Below are 22,809 nucleotides of genomic sequence, written 5' to 3'. Positions count from 1 at the left end.
TTTTCCAGGAGTGTCTACATGCTACTCACTCACATAGGGGTTCCCTGCTTCCTCGCTAAAGAACCCTTTGGGCACCTGATCAAATTTCAACATCCCCTTCCCTCTCCATTTCTATACTTTCCCCCATTCTCAGGACTTTTTCTCCATCCATCCATCCATCCATCCATCCAACCATCTATCCATCCACTTATTCATCCATCACCATTCAGGAAGTACCTTCTGTACCAGTCGTTGGCCACTCACTGAGGTTCCAGGCACCTTCTCTGCTCTTCTCTACCCTTCATACCCACTCCTTACCTTTTCTGTCATATCATCCTTTCTTTCCAGGCAAGCCTCTGAGTAGGAGACAGTTTGGGCTCCAGGTTTCTGGTCAGGAAAGGGAAGGCCAGGCCCCAAAGCTAACTCCCGGCCACGTAGATGATGTACTCGCAGTTTTGTATGTTCCGTTCACACTTTAGCCTACATGTCATTTTAACCGTCACAGAAATAATAACCTACCTTGCCCAGGAGATACTCAAGTGAAGAGAAGTCATCCCCCGGTCATTGGGGCCCCCGAATGGCTACAGACCAAAGGTCCCATGCTCTCAGGCTGACTAGAGTCCGCATCTCGTCCCCAAACTACACTTCTCTGGAGTACAGGTGCCACAAAAATGACAACTGGCCGCTTCTTGTGAGCTCCTGAATAACCAGGAGCCACCGGACCCCTTGGCTGGTGCATTGCAGCGTGGTGGCTTTCTGAGCCCTGTTGGCCGCGAAGTGTCAGACTCAGTACTACCGGGACTCTTGCCAAGCAGGGAGCAAGAGAGGAGTCAGGAAGGTGAGACCGTCCCCGGTGGGCGTGTGAATGGGGGTGTGTGAGATGTTGGAACGTTTGGTACTGTCCATGTCTGGGTGTGTGCCTATTACCTCAGCATTCCCACAAAGTGTACCATGTAGCATGTTTTGTGTATATAAAAGGGAGGGTTTTTTTTAATATATTCCCAGATTATCCTTGTAATGACACAAACCTGCAATAAAAGCCATCAGTGCTATTTGGACGTATCTACGCTGTGTGTTACTGTTTTGGAATGCCTTCCTGGGGCCTCTTCTATCAGAGTCTCTTTGAGTAAGACTAGATACAGATTCAGCACCAAGGACATACACCAAAATCTTTTACATCACACTCTCCCTATCTTTGGTTTCCACGTACACCATCAGGAGGCCCAAGACAGCACCCCAGGCCATGAAGGCTCTCTGGGGCTTCACTTCCTTATAGCCATGTCCTGGATATCTTCACTGAACGTCCCAGAAGCACCTCCTAGACAGTGCAACCAACCCCTGAAACACCTTCCCCCAGGTCTGGGCCCATGTCACCAAAAGGCACCATTTATCAATTACTCAGGCCAAAAACAAGAATTTCTCCCCTTACCACACCAACGCCAATCCATCCATCCACGAAAGCCCTTTTCTCTGCCTTCGTGTCTCCTCTCCCCTCAACTACTACAACAGGCTTCCCACCGGACCGGGAGCCCTCTGCCTCCCTCCCTCATTCCAATCTGACTTTCACATTAGCTGCTAGAAAAACACAACTGTGGGCTGGGAAGTCATCTCTAGGCATGGCAGGAAACCCCAAAGCCAAAAAGGAAAAGATTAAGGGATACGACTAAAGAAAACCCCAAATTTTCTGCCCTCTGAAAAATAACAGATGACCAAGGCTGAAGGCAAATATCAAATAAGAAAAATAAAGGATCAATATTCACGCTATCTCAAGAACTCTCTTAAATCAAGAAGAAAAATACAGACACCATGACAGAAAACTTCGTTAGGCACACGAACACATTAGAACACAAATGGCCAATAAGGAAGAAAAGGTGCCAACCTCAGTAATAACCAGAGAGGGAGGGATACTAAATCAAGCACAAACCATCACAAGGTGCCTATCATATTTGTAAAGATGAAAAAGGTCTCCATGTTGACAAGGGAATGGAGAAATACGTACTTTCTGTACTATGGGTAGAAGTATAAATTGATTCAACCTGTTTCAAGGGCAACTTAGCAACGTGTATATCAAACATGGATATACACATGCATCAAAATTTTTAAAATGCTTATACCTTCGGACCCAGCAATCCCTCTTCCCAATGACCTAGCAATACTGCCACACGAGAGCTGCTTCTAGCAAAGATGTAGTTGGGTAGAGACAGATATTTACTACACCCTACTACGTGCTTGGAATTGGACTTCTGTTTTCTTATGTAATGCTCACAGCACCCAGGTGAAGAAGGGATTGTTCTCACCTCACAGGAGAGGAGGAAATGAGGCTCACAGTCAGAGAGCTGGTAAAAATGCCCTAGCAGCAGTTAATCCGGAAGGTGCTGGATGTCAGGCACTAACTAAGAGTTCTCAGCTCCCTTCTCCCAAACCTCTAGTAGGCTGCCGAGGTCATCAGTTGTTGTACCTGATTTGGTGTGTTTGGTGAGAATACCTCAACCTTGGCCCAGGCCTCCCCACACACCTGGACTGGTGTGTCCAGGATGGAAGGATTGATGGTTAAGGAAAACAGGGTCCATCCAGCCTTACTGGTCACTGGTCGTGGGTCCAAACCCCAAAGCGAAGAGTTCTGGAAAGCCATGCAGGACAACGTGGAATAACCCTTTTCCTAGACTAGCTGTGACCCAGACAAAAGCAGGCCGAGACACCAGCTATTTCTCCCAACCCCCACCCCAAACCCAAACCTGAGTCAAACCACACCCTGGCTATATGGAAGGAGAGGTAGGAATAAACCCATCAGACATGTGGAACTGGCTCTCCTTGGTGTAAAATGGGGGTTTGGCCGACAGCATTGAAGAAGAGAATGGGGGCCGGGCGTGCAGAAGAGCTGTGCTCAAGTGCATGGTGCCATAGCGCCTGGTGTGTGGCTCCACCGGCCAGCAAACACAGCCAGGTCCCTGAGGTCTGCCCAACTCAGACCAGCACCTGTCCTTCCTCTCCCATCCCAGCCAGTGGCCTTTTAAGGCCTGCAGGCGTAGGAGCCCTACTGTCACTGAGGTCTCCATGGTGAGGGTACCTGCAGACCCAGACTTTCTCCGATCCCAGCCAAGCCCCCACACTCCAGTTTGCACCAATACCTTGGTCGCTGGGGGGCACCGACCTGCTGGGCTTATGTGGGAACACGGCAGGAAGACAGTGATGTTCTTCAAGCAAGTGACACTGAGCAGGATCCCCTCCCCCAAATCTTGCAAAATCTTGCCAATTTGAGCAAGACTGAAAGAGAAGCCTTGGGACTACCGAAAACAACAGTATTGGGAGTCTAGGATGCTCACAATTTACAGCTGGTCCTTGGGAGCTCAAGGTGGTCCTCTCTGATCTGAGACCACCTCATCTGTTATATGCAGGCTTGCAAAGACTCTAGGGTATAGTATGACAAAGCCAGGCAACTGGATTAAACAGAAAGGGGACGTTTCAAGGTAACAAAATGTTAAAAAGGCACTCTTTCAGCCTTAGTTTTATCTGAGACTCCAGAGGCTAAGGGCAAAATAATAGCTTCCAAGTGTCCCACATCCTAGAGCAAGGTGTAGGACCATCACTATAGGGGGTGACTCCAAAAGGATTCTACAACATTAGCAGATTGCCCTTCTGCAGCCTGTGTGAGAGGTGCAGGAAAAATATCCTGGGGTGGGGGGAATGAGTTGTCCTTGTGATATGCTCCCTGGCCACCACCACCACACGGAGGGTGGGTGTTCCCCCGACCCTAAATCAAGTGAGAGGGACTTCGAGGGACCATTCCAAAGGTTTGGCATAAGCACTGCTACCAGACTCGTGCCTCAAGTCTCCAGACCTGCGGCAGAGAGAAATGAGACCACACTGGAGCAAATGGCAAGCCCATCAGGGGCTGCGGGGGAGGCAAGGATATGGTTTCCTAGGAACCAGAGGGCAGCCAGGGGGGTGGGGTGGGGGGAGACAGTGCAGGAGGCCCAGGAGCCAAGGAAGGAGCCATAAGTGTTGAGGTGGAAAAGATGTATCACAGGTCACGGCAACTGAGTCACAAGTGCCCAGAAGGGAAATTCTGCAGCAGCAGCAGCAGCAGCAGCACCAACGGGGGTTAAAGAGTGTGGGTGCTTGGGCTTCTGGTGCAAGCTCTGAATCACGACTGAACTGGCCACGTAAGATGGGCCCTGACCCCTCACTTTTCCCCTCTCCCCTGTTCCAACCCCGAGGCTCACAAATCTCAGTGGGCAAGCGGGAGGCAGGAGGGTTGTGGGGGCCAGTGACAGTGCTGACCGTGGGCCCTCCCCCACCCCAGGCCTCCAGGCCTCTGGTCCAGGCGCTAGGGAGTCCAGACCTCTGGTTACTGCACCACACTGTGTGCAGTGACCGGATGGTTAAAGCAGACTCGGCTTCTTCATGCCGAACGCCAGAAAGACGAAGGGGACGAAGGGGCTTGCTAAGTCTCCAGCGTCGACCGGGAAAAGAGCTAGTCCACAGGGTAAGTTGGAAAGGACACGGGGGAAAAAATTAAGTTGGTTTCTTCTTACACCTGACTGAGTCCAGCTCATTTAATAAGCTGGTTACATAAGGACACGAGGTATCTCCCAGAGTCCATGAGCAGGGACGCAGCTGGGCCTCACGAGGGCCAGGAACCAGAAATGGCCTGGAAAGCCTTCAAGAGGCAAGGCAGCAGCTCTCCCAGCCTCCCCCACCCCCCCCTTCTTTTCCCTTTCCCTTGCGCGCAGGTCTCTCTGTTTCTCATTGTGCGTCCATCTGCTTTTCCCAGCACGGAATTCCTGAGCTCACATGTTCTGCTGGTCTCGGTGCCAGCAGAGACTGACGAGCACCCTCCCTTCCAGTGCAGACTCCCAGCCCGCTGGGGCCGGGTGTCCACCTCAATCCGATCAGCTCTGGCTGGAACGAACACTGCCGCCGGAGTTCAACGCTGTGGGGGCAGTTGGGGGGGGGGTTCTCAGGTTCCCAGAGAAGGAGGGGTCTCAGCCTGGATCTATATCCAAAAAGGTGTCTACACTGTACTTCAGCTGCTGTTAATTCCCCTCCCCTCCAGAGACTGTATTTTGCCAGCTGGGTGGATTCTGTCCCACTAGCCATTAGATGGTGTCTGCTCCTCAGTCCCTCCCCCTGCCCACTCCTGCTCTACCCCACAAAGCATATGCAAACCTTCCAGGCCCTGCTGGGTCACTAAACGTGACACCTGGCTGTGCCCAGATGTGGCTCTTCCTGCCCTTCCTGGGTTTGCTGAGTTTCTCAACAGTCTCTGTGGATACAGGAGGCAAGGAGGTCCCCACTGCTGGAGTCTTCCTGCAGGGTTTTGCTCTGGATTACACTCGTGCCATCTGCCATCTACGGGGTGCTTTCTGTGTACCAGGCACCATGTGTGTCTCTTTAAATCTCGTAACAGGGGGCACCTGGGTGGCTCAGTCGGTTAAGCATCCAACTCTTGACCTTGGTTCAGGGCACGATCTCACGTTTTCGTGGGTTCAAGCCCTGCGTTGGGCTCTGTGCTGAGCCTGCTTGGGATTCTCTTTCTCTCTCTCTCTCTCTGTCTCTCTCTCTCTCTCTCTCTCTCTCAAAATAAATAAATGAACTTTAAAAAATAAATAAATCAATCTCATAACACACCTATGAGGTGGCTCCTCTAATTGCACTCCCTTTATCTAACAGACATCAAGGCTCAGAGATGCGAGTGACCCACCCAACAACATGCAGCCTGAGCCTCTCAGGATTTGCACTCCTGCTTCTGCAGCATTACATCACAACCCACAAGGGCAAAATGAAACAACCAATGCCCTTGTCTCATTCTGTCATCGTCCCCCAAACACCTGAGAATCCTGGCGGCCTCCCGCCCACAGCAGCAGTTATGTGAGCTAGCCAGCCAGCCTGTCTGTGCAGAAGTAACTGGACGGACAACAGGTCCCCCGATGTCAGGAAGCCAGTCCAGGGCTCTTTGCCTGAGTTATCTCAGAGCAGCGGGCCCAGCGTCTTGGGGCTTCCGACCCTGTGCCAGGGCTGAAGGCTGCGCCCGCCCTTCTTGCTTCCGCTTGTCCTCCAACTGACAGACTCAGCCCCAACCTCTGGCAGTCACGGTGTTAACCTGTGGCTGCTCTGGCTGTCACTTGTGCACAAATCCTACCTGGTCCGAGCCCTGGGCCACACCATCTGGTAGCTGGGTCCCCGTTATGGTGGCTCATCTCCCATGTCCATGCCTTCAGGCCTGGGGCTTCCTTACCTAGTCTCTCTCAGATCCAGAGTCAAGCTCGACCCAGGCCTATCTGAGATTCTGCCATTGTGGACACAAGGCCTTGGTACCAACCATCACCCAGACATTCAGGTACCCCCATCTCTCCTGACGTAGGGCAGCCTGGGTCAGCTCAGCCCACACATGAGAACCCAGACACAGATAATCACTCCCATCTGTGCAGCTTTCCCAAAGCACTTCCACATGTGGTAGCTCCCAGGTGGGCGGGCCATCCGGCTGTCCCATCCCCTGCTCACCCCTGGTCATGATAAACCTGGCTCTATGGGCTGGCCAAGGGGTGCTCCCTTCCCCTGTTTCAGCACGTGCACCCTCCTCAAGCTGAGGGACATCTCCTAAGAGAAAGAGAGAGGTCCTTGGGCAGGGTGGACAGGTCACATTTGCCCTGACCGTTAGAGAGTGAGCAGTGGTCCAGAGCCTGGAAGGGTAGCTAATGTAAAAGGCACGGAATCAGGTCTCTCTGGAGCCATGTGTTGACAGAGGCCAACACCCTGGTCATCTCAAAAAGGGAAAAGAATAAGGAGCAGCGCAAAGCCTTGGAGCCCAGAATGCTGACCAAGCCCCAAGCAAGTGCATGGGCAAGGATTTCTGTCAGCCTCCTCTCCGTGGGGACCCAACAGCCAGGCAGTCTTTCTTCACTGATCAGGGCAATGCAGGGCCATGCTGGGGACACAGGAGAAGGATTAAGGACAGACATAGATATTTGAGGATGCAGAGGCAGGAGCAGAGGGCAGCTGAGCTGCTGGGTGGGAGGCAAGGCCTGGCTGTCTAACTGCGGGCCCAGGAGAGCCCAAGGAGCATGTGTTTGAAGCAGGAAGGCAGCTTCTCTGCCAAGAGCACAAAGGATTGGCAGGTAGAGAAACGTGTATTAAACCAAGATGCCAGGGGCGCGTGGGTGGCTCAGTTGGTTGAGTGTCCAACTTCAGCTCGGGTCATGATCTCATGGTCCGTGAATTTGAGCCCCGCATTGGGCTCTGTGCTGATGGCTCAGAGCCTGGAGCCTGCTTCGGATTCTGTGTCTCCCTTTCTCTCTGTCCCTCGCCGGCTCACACTCTGTCTCTCTCAAAAATTAATTAATTAATCAATCAATTAATTAATTAAATTAAATTAAAACAACAAAAACCAAGATGCCATCTCTTACCCGACAGTCTCTCATAAATAAAAAGGGGTCTGTAGACCTAGTGGTTGGTGGTGAGCATGGGGTCGACTGTAACTGCCACCTTTCAAGGGCGTTCCCAAAGTAGCTACTGGAGATAAAGTCGCAAATAGTTTGTCCAGCAATCCCTCTCCTGGCACTCACTGTTCCAGAAATCCCCCACAAGTGAGGAAAGCCACAACGCACTTTCCATCGAAGGGAGGGAACAGAAGCCATCCACCTGCTCCTCAGGAGGCACACGGCTGCACAAACGAGCAGGCGGCCAGGCACTACTCAGCAAACCACCCAAGTGCCCACCACGGGCACCAAACAAAATGTCTAAAATGTCCCCATTCTGGTTAAAAGGCATACTATTACTTGCATCCCCTGCGCCCCACACACATGCACATACATCAGTGTGTGGAGAACAAAACATCCGGAAGGATACGCACCGACTGTTAATTGTGGCTGCTTCTGGAAAGTAGGCGAGGAAGAAGGGGATTTTCGCTTCTTACTTCACAGACTTCTTTTTAGTGTTCATTTCATGAGTTTTACAACAAACAGGGTGTTGCTTTTGTAATCAAAACAGTTTTTAAGAGAATGGGTGGACACCGAATTCATCCTGGAGCACAGCTTTCTGGGGGGCACACAGAATGGAAATCTTCCAGTTTCCTAAGCAGGCATTCGTGGGCCTCCGAAGGCCTGGACATGTTACCTTCTAACGCCCAACATACACTTGATTAGGGAACCACAGCCTTTCTGAGGGTAACTTCTGAGGCCCTTCTCAGGCACCCTCTTCCTTACAGGGCTGTAAGAATTCATTACCTCTTAAAGTGGCAACCCCCGCCCCCCCTTGTCCTATAGGATTTCCTCCCGTGAATATTAGCTTCTGAGAGGGACCCAGCACTTCCTGCTGCCCTGGAGATCGATCTTACTGTCTATTGTGTGCTCAGCTTTACAGCTGAGGCAATAAAGTAATGAACGTGGGGTAGTGATCAAGTTTGTGTGATGTGCTAGCTATCCACTGCTGTGTGATAGATTTGGCCCCAAAACACAGCCGCTTACTTACTTATTACTTTGCAGTTTCTGTGGGTCAGGAATTTGAGTGTATCTTAGCTGGGTGCCTCTGGCTCAAGGAGTCTCAAGTGATGCAGTCAAGCCACGGGCGGAGGCAATGGTCTCATCTGAAGGCTCCACTGAGGTGGCCTCTGTTTCCAAACTCATTCATGCGGTGGCCAGCAGGCCTCAATCCCTTGGCTCAGGGGACTCTCCACAGGACTGCCGAATGCAGCTGGATTCCCTCAGAATCCAAGAGCCAGGAAGAGAGAACAAGCCTCCCACAAAGAAGGCTTAGTCCTTGAATAATCTGATCTCAGAATGGATGTCCCATTAGTTCTGTCATATTCTGTTTGTCAGGAACAAGTCAGTGCGTTCTGCCCGTGCTCAAGGGGAAGGGATGGCACAAGAACAGGAATACTGGGGAGCAGGGAGCACTGGGGCCATCTTACAAGCCACCAACCACTTGGAATCCTTCAGATGCTCCATTCCAATTATCTTAACTCTCCCTTTCCAAACCAGTGCAAGGAGGACATCCACGGTGTCAGGTTAGTCCTGAGGATGGGGAAACTCACTAGCCCTTCCTCCAACCCAAGCCCCCAACCTTTGTCCTCCTCGGGGCTAGCTGGCCCGGAAGGGGGGGGCCCTCAGTCCCCCATCTCAAGCCCTCGCTACACAAAGGAGAGTCCCCAGAGACATTCTTTCTCAGTCCACTGTCCAGGTTTCCCCAGAAGGTAAAGACCTTTTACAGGGAAATACGGCATATTCTGAGGTTCGTGGTTGGGCACTGGGTCAGACGTGGCTTGGGCACTGCTATCACCAGTCCGAGGTGGCACCCCTAAGTGGTGAGACCTTTCACATGAGTCCTGTTCGGCTTCTGCAGCTGTGAAATAAGTTAAAAATAGTGCCTCTCTCAGAGGAAAGAGCGTCACGTCAGGAGGATGAAGTGAGATCATGCTCATAAAGTGCTCAGTGCAGTGCCAGTCACATGTGAGAGAATAACCAAGAGTTGTCATGATCACAACCATGAGCTTCAAATTAGAAACCCAGAGACCAAAAGGCAAAGCGGAACAGCCATCCTGAGGAGTACGCGGATTCCTGCTATGAAAACACACTTTCTCTGACACAAAATGGGCTCTGCCCTTACCTCCTCCTTTTGGGGATCAGACAAAACTTCCTGACGCAGAGAAATGCTGACTCCAAGTCTTCCCTGTGCCCCAGAAGGGACAAAGGTGACAAGGTGCTTAGCTGTGGGCAGCAGAGCAAACGCCACCCCCACCCCCCACCCCCACACGTGTTTTCCTCCCGCACCGCTTCTCTCCAGGGAGACAGAGGTGTTAGACAGAGGGCGCGCGAGTTCGGGCTGAGTGGAACCCCAGCCAGAGCGTGCGATGTTGAGTCGCACTTGGTCTCCGCCTGGCATATGACGTTGGCTAAGTCATAGGTCAAACTGTGGCTTTCCTCACTCACAAAATGGGGGTTTTAATAACATCCACTGGCTTTTTGTAAAAATGGAACCCGACTGTGAAGTCCCAGAGAAATGTGAATTTTAAGGTAACAAATTCATAGACTGCAAAAGTAAAGGCAAATTTCTCTTCTGGAAGGGAGAGATTTAAGACAATGTGCAGCTGACCACTCTACAAAATAACGGAAAAGGTTTCCTTCGTTTGGGATGGAGTTACCTTTGTGATTATTCTGTTGACTGAGAAGCCTGTTGGAGACGGGTCAGAGGGCAGCAGCTTATCCCCACTCGCTGGGCCCCCCGGGGGGTGGATGCCTCCATCTGAGGAAGGGGAAACTTGATCAAAGGCTCTCCTCGGCTAGGAACGGGAGGGCAACGGGTCGGCCCTGCCGCGTGTGGCTGTCTAAGAGGAGAAAGGGCATGGTCCAGGGGCTCCAGGAGCAGGCATTTCAGAATGCAGGCTCAAGCTTTTCTCTGTGGCACTGGCATCCCCGGATCCGTCCCGAACTGTGCTCCCTGGGGGAGGAAGGAGGAGCCTGGCTCCACACAGGTCCAGCTGCAGGGACTGGGTAGGAAAGGCAGAGATGCCGGAGGGAGGGATCAGGGGTTTGGAGCCAAGCAGCCAGCTGAGGCACCATGCAACAACCAGGATGGATCTGTGGAACAAGTGAGTATTCCTTGGGGATCCTTGGAAACACGTGGGGTGGGGAACTGAAAACAAAAAAGTCTGGATTTCCTGCCTGCGGAATGGAAATTTTTCAGTTGGGCATTAAAGGAAAGGACTACCCTTAGTGCTGGCAAACCTGGGGACAGCCGGATAAAAATGTGGTCACCCTGAACTGGGAGCTGGCAGACTTGGTCCTGGGGTGGCGGTGGCCACTCTGACCCATGTTCGAGGAAGCAGAAGTGCTAGTGGCATCAGTCGGCCCAAATCCACCTGCCCTGTGTGGGTAGACTGAGAGAGCATGGTGCTGGCCCTTCCGTCTCTGCTGTAAGGGGGCCACAACTCAAATGTTCACGCTGATTCGCCACGTCAAAGCACAGGGAAATGCCATGTGTCTCCATCGGGTGTAAGGGACAGGCTCACTGACAACTGTCTCATGTCTTTCCAAGGCTCTGCTCTAAAAGGAACTGTTTTTAAAAGGCCTTCCCTCCCCCTCTAGCAATTTCTCACATACAGTGATGCACCATGGGCTTCTTCACGCTCCCTTCTCTGGTCTTCCTTCCTCTAGCCTGGCCTCCTCGAAGCTACTCACACGCTGTAGGCAAGGCGGAGTGTGTCCAGTGCCAATCCAATCTGGCCAGGCCCTTGCCTCAAGCCCTCCGTGGCTCCCTACTGCTCTTAGGGGGATAGGGGCCTGAGCTCCCCACTCACGGTGTCCTGGCCCCAGGCCATCTCACCCCTCCCTTCCACTCCAGCTGCTTCTCACAACACCCTCCACCTCATTCTCTACTCTCCAGCCAGTTTTTCCAACAAACATGTTTTTCCCCACTCCAGGGCTCTTGCACAAGCTGTTGTCTTTGTCTGGCATGCTCACCTCCCACCTCTTCACTTAGCTTATTCATTCTTTAGGGCTTCCCTCCAGAAAGCCCTCCCTGGCCCCCCACACTGGGGTGGGGCCCCCTCTAGAGATGCTCCTTTGCCTTTCCCTTCATGGTGCTCAGCTCACTTTCAGTTTCCGGTTCACTCCTGCCGGTCAGGTCTGGGCTGTGGGTGCCACCAGAGCAGAAAGGGTATCTGTCTCGTCCACCACCACCCATCATTCGCTGGTGGGCACCGAGAACACACCATCTCGCGGACGGCTGGCACATGCTGCCCTCAGGCTCCAAGTGCAAGCCCCTCACTCGCTGTGCTGTTCTGGGGGCTTTGGGACACAGCGTAAGTGCTTCTTTCTGGGAGTCCTTTTAGATACCCCACAGGTTAGGTCTCTTTTACGCTTGGAAACAACTTGCCTTTATTTTAAACGTCAGAGTCCATATTTGAAAACAAAGCCTTGCTTTATTTATGGAAGGGTTTGCTTGTCTGAAGGAATTCCTTAGGTTCTAGAAATTCCCTTCACATATCAGAGGCCAAAATCCATCTCCTATTTTCAGATAAAAACTGGGTAAATTTACCAAGAATGTCTAAATGTTCTCTCACAATTCAGAACTGTCAGAGTGCCTAATTTTTGTTCCTTGAGAGATCACAGTCTTCCAGACTGCCTATGGTTACCTTTGGAATCAGTTCTAAACCTTTGAAAATCCACTGCACTCTGAATTTCATGTAGCTATTTCCTGGAGGGAATTATAGGTAGTGAAAACCAAACACCCTCTGAGTCAGTAGAGCTGTTTAGAAATAAACGGTGCAGGCCATTCTTTAGTCTGACCTGGGTGTTAACAAGGAGTTGCTATCAGACAAATTTAAGCTGCAAATAATTGACCTAATTCTCACCACTCTTTTTTTTTTTTTAATGTTTATTTTTGAGACAGAGGGAGACAGAGTGTGAGTGGGGGAGGGTCAGAGAGAGAGGGAGACACAGAATCCGAAGCAGGCTCCAGGCTCCGAGCTGTCAGCCCAGAGTCTGACTCAGGGCTTGAACCCACCAACCACGAGATCGTGACCTGAGCCGAAGTCAGACGCTTAACCGACTGAGCCACCCAGGCGCCCCTCACCATTCTTTTTACGCTTTGAAGTAACTGGGAGGAAACTTTTTGAGACAGTCTTACTTTTAAAATGTAGCAAGTTTTTCCCTCAGTGTTTTTTAAATTATGCTTCAGAGATACAGTGAGCCAAAGTGCGGCCAACTGGCCCTAAAATTTGCATGAGAAGGAGCTGGAATACACACGCACACAGTAACAACTGCTACGTGCGGGTACAAGCAGACGGTCCCGAATAATCCCAGGAAACCAGTTGCCATAGAACCTTCCACACAGGTTCAAAAGAATTGTTATAAAAATAAACCCCACACCTGCCATTAGAGGCAAATATCTGCCGAAGCAGCATTCGAGGTCTCCAGCAATGGGGGCAGCAAAGCAGCAGGAAATATCCGGGGCTGACCTGAAGTCCGTCCCAGAGAATAACTCCCTCCCCCCAAGGGAAAGACCTACAGTGAGGACTTTGCCAAGGGAAAAAGAAATGGTTTCAGACATTTTTTCCTATATTGTACTTTCCAGGAATTATGTAACTATTCCTCCTTCGATAAACAAATCCAGCCCCGGGACAGGTTGGGTTTCCAAGAGGGACGAGCACTGAAACCACAACCTGGCTGTGGGCAGGGTCTGTCCACGGTGACCAGATGGGCAGGTAGGGCCCGACTGCCCTTAGGGCGACGAGCCCACTGAGCCTCAGAAGGGGAATCTTGCTTCATTCTCTTTAACGGAACCGTGGTGTCCCTGCGGTAAACCTGCGCGTGCCATCCTGAGAACAGAAAGCACGTTGGTGTCGCCTCCTGGTCTCTCCCTCTCGCTCGTATATATGTCAGGAGTCATTCTGATAGAGCACGAGAGATGCAGCCCGACTGGCTGCGGGGAGAGGGAAGCGGTCGTCAGGCAGGAAGGGCAGGAGCGAGGCAGAGGCTGGGCTCTCGGGGGCAGAGGCAGGAGGGTGGTGCAGCACCAAGGCCTCTCTCCAGAGAGGCACTCACCCCACTCCACAAGAGGCAGCCGAGATGAGGCCATGCAGGACAAGGAGGGCCACGGCTCCAGAAACTGAGGGCCGACACAGGCAGTGTGTCCACCGCAAGGGCGGACCTGTCCTGCAGCCTGACAAGAGTCATCGGGTGGCACACGAGGGACCTCTGGCCAGTGGCCCGAGGAGGTGACTCATACGCTCAGTCTGATTATAAAGGACAGGGGATCAGAAAGGGGAGACGGTATCGGTGCGGTTTGCCCTCAGAAGCCCAAGACAGCACCGCGGTGAGGTCCAAGAACAGAGAGTGCCGCAAGAAAGATTCAAGATAATTCATCCTACTTCATACGGTGTCTGATGGAGGCCACCCACAAGTCATAAATAGCAGAGGACACACATGTGGCAACTGTAAGGGTAGAGTAGGAAAACAATGACCTGGGCAGTGGACGTGGGGAGTCAGGAGAAGGCAGTGTCACAGCCTAGGGCTTACGGCCAGACCACGGGGGCCAAGTCCTGGCTCTGCCACTCTAGTTATGTGACCCTAGGCGACCTCTCAGTGACTGCTTATTCACGGGGCCATTGCGAGTGTCCACTGAGATCAGGCCATCAACAAAATGCCTAGCAGAGTGCCAGACACACAGACAGCAGACAATAAGCAGCAGCTCTCATGACCACTCTCCGGAGTAGACAAGAAGCCGTCCTTAACAATCCAGGAGCATCTCTGCTAGTTGAACCAGTGGGCCTGCGCTGGACAACCCTCACCCTCAGACTATCAATTTCATCCCTCCGTTGATCAGCCTCGGGCAAAGCGGCAACAGGTTTGTGAGCTGCGCATATCCACACACCCTCCTCCCTCTGAGATAGTGACTGGCAAGTCAAGTGGAAAGACACTGTGGTTTACAGTAAGCCATTAAGAGGAGAGCAAGGAAAGAATGAGAAAGCACAGAATGATGTTCAATTCAATAATATGGCATGAAGACTAAACAAATGTCAGTGAGTGAAAGGCAAGGTCTCTCATCCTGGGTCCAACTAAGTGCAGTTCTCAAGGAACACACCTAGAACAAAGCAATCTAAAATATTCACACCCAAAATACGGTCACAGGTTTATAAAATGAACGCAAATAAAAAATAAAACAGATTTCACAGAATTAATGTCAGACAAAGAAGTAAAAGCAAATAACAAACAGAATCAAGATCACTTTGTATGGGACGCTTCACCATGAATTTGTAACTGTTACAAACTTCTATATACTAAATAACGTAAGGCAGAAGCTATTAGAAATGCAAGGGGAGTCCCACATATATTTTTGTCCTTGATAGACCAAGTTCTCACAAATTAGTAATTTAAATAATATAATGTAATAATGGGAGTAATTTGAGAGATTACACCTTCTTTTCTAGCAGTCGTGAAAGATTTACAAAAACCGATCTTATATTAAGCCACAAGACAAATATCAAACATTTTTTAAAACCTAGGAAGCATATCTGCCACATAGTCTAAACCAATGTAAAATCATTAGGGAGAAGACTTGTGGGGCGCCTGGGTGGCTCAGTCGGTTAAGCATCCAACTTCGGCTCAGGTCAAGGTTCCATAAGTTCAAGCCCTGCATTGTGCTCTCTGCTGTTAGCACACAGCCCACTTTGGACCCTGTCTCCCTCTCTCTCTGCCCCTCCTCGACTTGTGTGCACGTGCACATTCTCTCTCTCAAAAATATTTTACAAAATAGTAATATTAAAGGGAAGACTTGTGATTTTAAAATCCAAAGCTGTTCACAGCAGTACGATACATGATAGCCCAAAAGTGAAACAACTCAAATGCCCATCAAATAAAAAAATAAAATGTGGCATATCCATACAGTGGAATATCCTTCGACAACACGAAGGAATGAGACACCATCAATTGTGCTCCAACATGAATGAACCTTGAAAACCTGATACTAAAGAGAAAAACTCCAGTCATAAAAGACCACATACTGTACAATTAAATTTCTATGAAATGTCCAGAATAAGCAAATCTGTGGAGACGGAAAGTAGATTGATGGCTGCCAAGAGCTGGGGGGGTGAGGCCAGAAGAGAGTTGGCCAGAAGGAAAAGGAGGTGACCACTAACAGTGCAGGGTTTCTCTTTAGGGTGATGAAAATGTTTCAAAATTGTGTTGATGGCCGCACAACTCTGTAAATAGACTACAAACCACTGACCTGCACACTTTAAATGGGTGGGACATAAATTACATCTCAATAAAGCCATTTGAAAACAAAAACAGAAAACTCAAGCCCTTAAAAATTAAAAAACCACTACTTTAATACTTGGATAAAAGAAAAACTGAAACTATAATCACAGATTTAAAAAAAAAATATCACTGAGAACCCTATAACAAAGCAGGTAACAGCAATCAGAGCAAACTGTTTTCTATTTTAATTGTTTTCCTTAACTGTTTCCTTAAAATTGTCTTCCAAATTAAAGTGCTGAGAACAGTATTTATACAAATGAGCTACTAATTCAACCAAAGTAGTTAAAAGAAATAACAAAACAACGTAAGGAAAACAGGAGAAACGAACTATCAGAGACTAAAGCAGAAATTCCACATTTCATCAAATTTAGGACGTCATTATAACTGTTTACCAATAAACGATATTGCAATGCTTTGTTTGCCGTCACTTGAAAGATGCATCCCAACTTCGGAGTTGTTAAGATGTGGAGAGAAAGATCACATCCTAGACTGACAGCAGATAGTAAACTAGGAAGCAGAAAGATAATGTGGCCGATACATACAAAGTCGAATTCTGTGGACAGACCAACAGACATACCTCTGGCACAGCAAATTAAAAAAAGAAAGAGAAAACAAAAATGCAAACTGTCAGGAATGCAAAGCAAATACAAGCATTCGTATACTGAAGGCTCAAAGTTACAGGAGAATATTGCATAAAACTATCTGGTCAAAGAAAATTAAATGAGGAAAAAAAAACTCTACGCAAATAATTTTGAAAACTTGGGTCAAGTGGACAATTTTCTACTAAAATTAAATTTCCCAACTTGGCTTGAAAAGAATTAAAAAACAATGATCATGGAAGACACTTACAAGGTGTCAGAAATGTATCTCCAGAAAATTACACTAGAGCTCTGAAAATATTAGGGAGACAATTCTATGAAATCTTAAATTTCCTTGTTGATAATACTATTTTTAGGTTATAAAAAGATAGAAGTGGGTTTTTTTCCAGGAAATTAGCATAACCATGAAACCCAAACTGTAAAAAGTACTTTTTACCTATCAAATTGGCAAAGATAAAAAACTGAGAGAGAAAAGAAAAGAAAAAACCCGTGCACGTGAAAATACACATTATTTGTGCATATGGGAAAACAGAAAATTTTATCCCCTTGCCATGAAAGTATAAGTTGCCACAGCCTCTATGGAGAGCGTTTCGAAAACATACATAAAAAGGCAAATTTTTGCATACATTTTGACCCAATAATCGCACTTATAAGAGTTTATTGTTAGGTAATAATCATAACTATATATGAGGTTTTTGCAACAAGGGTGTTCACTGCAACATTTTAATAACAAAAACGGAGCAGCAGTCTAAAGGTCCGTGTCAGAAAGCAAATTCGAGCCCGACAAACCCATCCGACAGGACTGAGACACAATATAGAAATGCAAGTAATAACATTAAATGTTCACTGTAAACACGGATTTTTATACGCGCCCAAACAAATGAAAGCGTATGATGGAAAACAGTGGTCACATCTACATGGGATAACAAATGATATTAATTTTCTTCTCCTCCTGATTCTTTACAATGAGCATTTGTCATTTTCTAATCAGAGAAATCCATAATCATTATAATTTTGTTGATACAAATCTTATAAAATACGTTACTAATGCCCAGAGAGACCAGAACAGAGGAGTTTTGGCCTGAGCTCCCCTAGTTCAAGAGAATGTGGACGAACCTGAAAGTCGCTGGGGAGGCTTGTGATTCACAGGTTACTTTACGTAAGAAGCAGAATATCCCTTGTTTCAAGGCTCTCAGCGAGGTTCCCATCCTTGGGAAGTATCCACACCCTGTTCCAATCTGAGGAGCTAACCAATTACCTCTTTATCCACGGCCCACACTTCTTCCGGAAATTTATCAACTAGAAACTGTAAAAACATCTCACTTGGCACTGAACAGGTTTCTTAATAAATAATAAAGCCAATTCAGACTCCTACCTAGATAGGGAATACTTGGAACCATCTTCAGGCTTCGGATATATTCCCGGGTCCGCTTGTAATTATCTTCTTTAGACATCAGGTAGTCCAGTTTCTCAAAGGTTGTCTTGTCTTTTCGATTCAAAAGCTGGAGTGGAAAGAAAATAGAGAGTCTGAGACAGAAGAGAAATAAACCAGAAGAAGCTAAGGAAAAAGGATAACTGTGCACAAAGACTGAAGGAAACGTCCTTCTGCAGTATGCCAAATCCTGGACACCACTGAAGATTTCAAGAAGCTGTCGCGTGCAGAGATGGGAAGTTTCATGGCTTCAATTTTGTCATGTTTCACCAAATCTCACACTTGGAAGATATCCTCCAAAGCTACCTAGTCCACTGTTCTAAATGATGCCAGAGTGCCCTGCACAGTACCTGCCTCCAAGGGTGCACAGACCCTGTGACAGAAGGAGCTCACAAAGTAAAGCAGATTAGAGACAAAAAGTCACTTAGAGTTACTGCACCGCTATATCAGGTCTCCCCCTGGGTCCACAGCCTTCTGCTCCTTCCTCAACATCGTCACCACTGCTGAAGGTCCCAGGAAATTCGACACGGTCCACTCGTATGCTGTGCCCACAGCCAGGCTGCCTCTCTAATCGGGCTATCCCTGATTCCCTGGAGTTTATGGTTGTGTTATATTTACACTGGGTACAGTATTTTAATCAAAAGAAGCCAAACTCCTCTTCCATATGCAGTCATCTTAGCAAAGACAGGATGAGAAGGTAGCCACAGGGACATAAAGATCCTTTATGACTGAGATCTCTGGTATGTAAAGTTTGGTCACCAGGTGACCAAGGATGGTCATTGTGTGTAAGGAGCCTTCTTAGAAGGAAGGAATAGAAATCTGAACCCCTGGTTTTCCAGACTTGATACTAAGGACTCATATTGCAGTCGTCCTGCAAATCCCAGGTTAAGACTCAGGGCCAGAAAATGGCAATAAGTCTCCTTAAAACGGCTTTGAGGAAAGGAGTCTAGGCTGGGAGACCTGGCTTCGCAGGAGGATTCAGGGGGACAGTCACTCAAAGAGTACTGGCTTACGTTGGGAGCTCTCCCAATTTTGGCTTCCAGAAGCCAGGGCCTCCGGGATTGGAGATCAGTGGCTGAGCTCAGGAGTATAAATGGGGCATCTCTGGTCCAGCTTGGTTCTGAGACCCTGATGGTCTGTGCAAGAACGTGGACCGGCAGCCCAGCCATATCCATCACACTAAGAAGGGCAATGTCGAGCTGCCCCGTCACGCAGCATGGAGAAGTGGAACAGTAGCTGTCTAGCACCAGGGGAAGCAGGCCTCTTGTACCAAAGTAACCCCTTTGGGTTACTGCACAAATACAGCGCAGTTCCCAGCACGTGGGTCTGCAAATCCCCGACTCAGGCCATGACTGATGCGTCAGAGAGCCCAAGTTGCCCTGGGCAGGCTTCGCCCACTTCCTTGATCCTTGGCCTCCAGAGTCCCAGAGGATGCAGCCGTACAATAGCCCAGCTAAGCAGTGACAGCTTAAGGACATTAGGGAAGAGAGGCAAAAGAATAAGCTGGAAAAAAGGTCCCAGTGTTGAAGAAGTTGGAGAATAAATAGCAAGCTTTTTTTTACCCCCACTGAGAAATTCAGGACACATCAAGGTAGAGATGCTACACAGATACTAGGAACAACAGCTGCTTAACCAGCTTGCGAATTCGAGGCTGCTACTCAATATCAGATTAACAAATGGACAGGAAACAACACTCTCTCCCATTTGCTTTTTTGTACAACACCATGATATACAACTCCTCTGATCTTTACAAAGCCCGACGACAAAGATGGAGCCAGAACCAGCAGGTTCAACATCACAAACATGAAGTGACTTATCTGAGAATCTATGGGGAACGCGAGTCAACAGAGGAGAGGGTGCAACGTGTTAAGTAACTAGAGACCAAGAACCCAGACAAATAATAAATAATGGGCAAGGGAAGTGTTAAGGAAAGCTCTGCATAGAGAGGAGCATTTGAAATGAACATTGTGTTAAGGAAAGCTCTGCGTAGAGAGAGCATTTGAAATGAACACTTAAGAAGGAGAAATCACTACAGAACAATATATACCCAGATCAGAACAGATCCTTTAGTTGTGAACTGCCCCATTGTAAAGTTGAGCCGATTCCTTACTCCGCTGGCCAGAAGGTCATTTCTTTACTAATGCAACCTAGAACCTCACTGAGTGCTTTGGCAATCACCCATGTTCATCGAGCAGTCAAATCCCTGTTATCCTCACACACTGCAGCTGAGCCGTGCTGGCATTCAATGCTTACACCACTGGTTCTCTGGACCCAGCTGGGGAACTGCCCACATCCCCTGCCACGTCCAGTCTACCCGCCTAGCCTGTCAAGTGCCTCTATGCAAGATACAGCCTGTCATCTGTGCCTTGAGCGATGGATATGACCATGCCAATATGAGGTTAGAGGCCTGGGAGATGTGCCTAAAAATCACCCTGCACATTCACTTCAAACCAACAACTGGGGTTCTTTAGCAGAGTGAGACAACCAAAGGCAGCCACATTTGCATGCTCCCGAAATTTAAAACCAGGCTCCTCCAGGTCACACTTCCCTCTGTTAACCTTGTCTCTATACACATACTTCCCATCTACACCCTCACTGCCCCCCCCCCACATATACATACTCACATACACATACAGAAGGGCTGGATCTGGTTAACTTCACTCATCTGCTCCACTCTGTGCCTACATAGTAAATTCAAGATGGCATCAGACTTCTGAATAGTATTGTACAGGATTCCAGAAGACTCCAAACATCTATTTCCCATGCATGTATTTGAAAACTACTCGAGAACTTCCTCTAGCAAAATAAAGGAATAAACCAAGTACAAGAAGATAATGGGATATAAGAAACAGCGGATCCCATCCAGGAGCAGTAAACGGAGGTTCTGGGATGACAGATGGTCAGCTAAGCCTTAAGAATGACTGGTCCGCATTATCTCAGCCCTGGAAGAGAGGTCTCCAGAGAAGAAGAAGGCTCAACAGAAAACTGGACAGGATAGCATGTTTGTTTGGGGAGGAGAAAGATCTATATATTACACATAATAAAAAATTAAAATAAATAAAATAATTTTAAGATTTTGTACATTATATAAAAGTCTGGTGATATAAGATAATATTATATATGTTTGTTATATATAATAAAATAATCTAAAAATTATATTTTACATATATATGTGTATATATGCGCATATATACACATGTATGTAGTTGAATCTCAAACAGTGCAGGAGTTAGGGAGCTGACCACTCACATGGTCAAAAATCCACGTATAGGGGCACCTGGATGGCTCCATCGGTAAAGTGTCCGACTTCGGCTCAGGTCATGATCTCACAGTTCCTGAGTTCGAGCCCTGCGTTGGTCTCTGTGCTGACAGCTCAGAGCCTGGAGCCTGCTTCGGATTCTGTGTCTCCCTCTCTCTGCCTCTCTCTCTCTCAAAAATAAATAAAACATTAAAAGAAATTTTAAAAAAACCCACATATAACTTTGACTCCCCCAAAACTTAACTACTCATATCCTATTGTTGACCGACAACATAGTTAATTAACACATATTTTGTATATGTATTATATACTGTATTCCTACTATAAAGTAAGCTAGAGAAAGGAAAATGTTGTTAAGAAAATCGTAAAGAAAATACATAAAAAACATCGTACTGGATTTATTGAAACAAAAATCTGTGTATAAGTGGACACGCGCAGTGCAAACTCATGTTGTTTAAGAGTCCACTGTATTATATAAAATTATGGTAAAATATGCATAATAATAGTTTATATATATGTATATGTGTATGTATCTACTAAATATACCAGCTATCTACCAGATATTATACATGTTATATAACTTTAAATATTCACTATTATATATGTTATAATACGTATTCTATACTATAATATTATACCATAATTATAGAACACTAAATACTGTATTATTATAGCATTGTATATATTATCTGGAAGATAGATGGTAGTTAGAGTAAGAATTTTGTTTTAAGGGAATTAGAAATGCCAGGGAAACAAAAAGGTATTCCAGGAAGGCCATGTTATTCATGACTTACTACTTGAATATACAAAGAACTGTATTAACACATTCTTAATAACTAAAACACTCAATACTCCTTTAACAAAAGAAATTTAACTATAGTAACATGAGTGTTTTTGAAGAAAGAGAGAAGGTGGTTCAATAAAACTAAACCAATATCCATCATACAAAGAAGTCACCGTTATGTAAAGTGAATGGATCAAGAAACTGTAGCAAAAGTACATTGGTGGAAGTGTGACAGAAACTACCAGAAGAAACCACTCAATAACCAGAAGTGATTGCCTCTGGGGGATGAATCAAGAATGGAAGGAGCAATGAGTCCTAGTTGTTTCACTAAGCCTTTTGCAACTTAGTGATTTTTTAAAATTAATTTGTGTTTAATATGCTGAAAAAATTCTTTTAAGACTTGAATTTTTTAAATATAGGGTTTATTAAAAAATAACAGCATTTACTCATGTATGTTTTAAACTTTTATTACAACTAGAGTATACACTAAAAACCTCATGCGAATTGAGGGTCCTTGAGATTTCAGACTTTATGGCAAGCCTCAGGAAGAAACCATCAAAAAAAACATACAAGAAAATAAGGTACTTGCCTGCCTGAATCAAACATATCCTGAAAGCATTCGTGCTCAGGAAAAGGGATAAGGAAATAAGAGTTCACTAAATACAACAGGCAACTTCACTTCTAGAAAAACTGAGAAGTCGTGAGCCACCCTCAGATTTCTCCCACAATATTTATAATGCTTGGGATTCATTGCGCAATCACACGTGTCTCACTCAGCAAACAGTGAGTCCCATGAAGGCAGCAGCCACGCTGGTTGTGTTCACGCCGCCATTCCCATACCATCTGGTATGGCTGCGAACACAGAAAGCATGTTGCCTACGTATCTGTTGAATAAGAGAATGGAAAAACCAACGATGATAACTTAAAAATCCAAATCCTTGGGAAAATTTGAAAACTCCCGTAACTCTTGGGTCAAAGAAAAAAAAAATAAAAGCCAGGAT

General features: G+C 47.3%; 1 protein-coding gene across 7 annotated transcripts in view; it reads right to left on the bottom strand.

Moving 5' to 3' along the window:
* RALGPS1 (Ral GEF with PH domain and SH3 binding motif 1) overlaps positions 1–22,809 on the bottom strand; it is a 276,710-nt gene that overhangs the window by 134,190 nt on the left and 119,711 nt on the right. For all 7 annotated transcript variants that reach the window (XM_047069752.1, XM_047069704.1, XM_047069713.1 and 4 more), the window contains exon 9: positions 17,709–17,835. In XM_047069752.1, coding sequence (XP_046925708.1) covers positions 17,709–17,835 — 127 coding nt within the window. The remainder of the gene's footprint in view (positions 1–17,708; positions 17,836–22,809) is intronic.

Source organism: Lynx rufus, unplaced genomic scaffold, assembly GCF_022079265.1.
Source record: "Lynx rufus isolate CCGP_SWC_20201006 ecotype Redwood Valley unplaced genomic scaffold, mLynRuf1.p SCAF_10, whole genome shotgun sequence".
NCBI lineage: Eukaryota > Metazoa > Chordata > Mammalia > Carnivora > Felidae > Lynx > Lynx rufus.
This window is presented reverse-complemented; position numbering and strand designations above follow the sequence as displayed.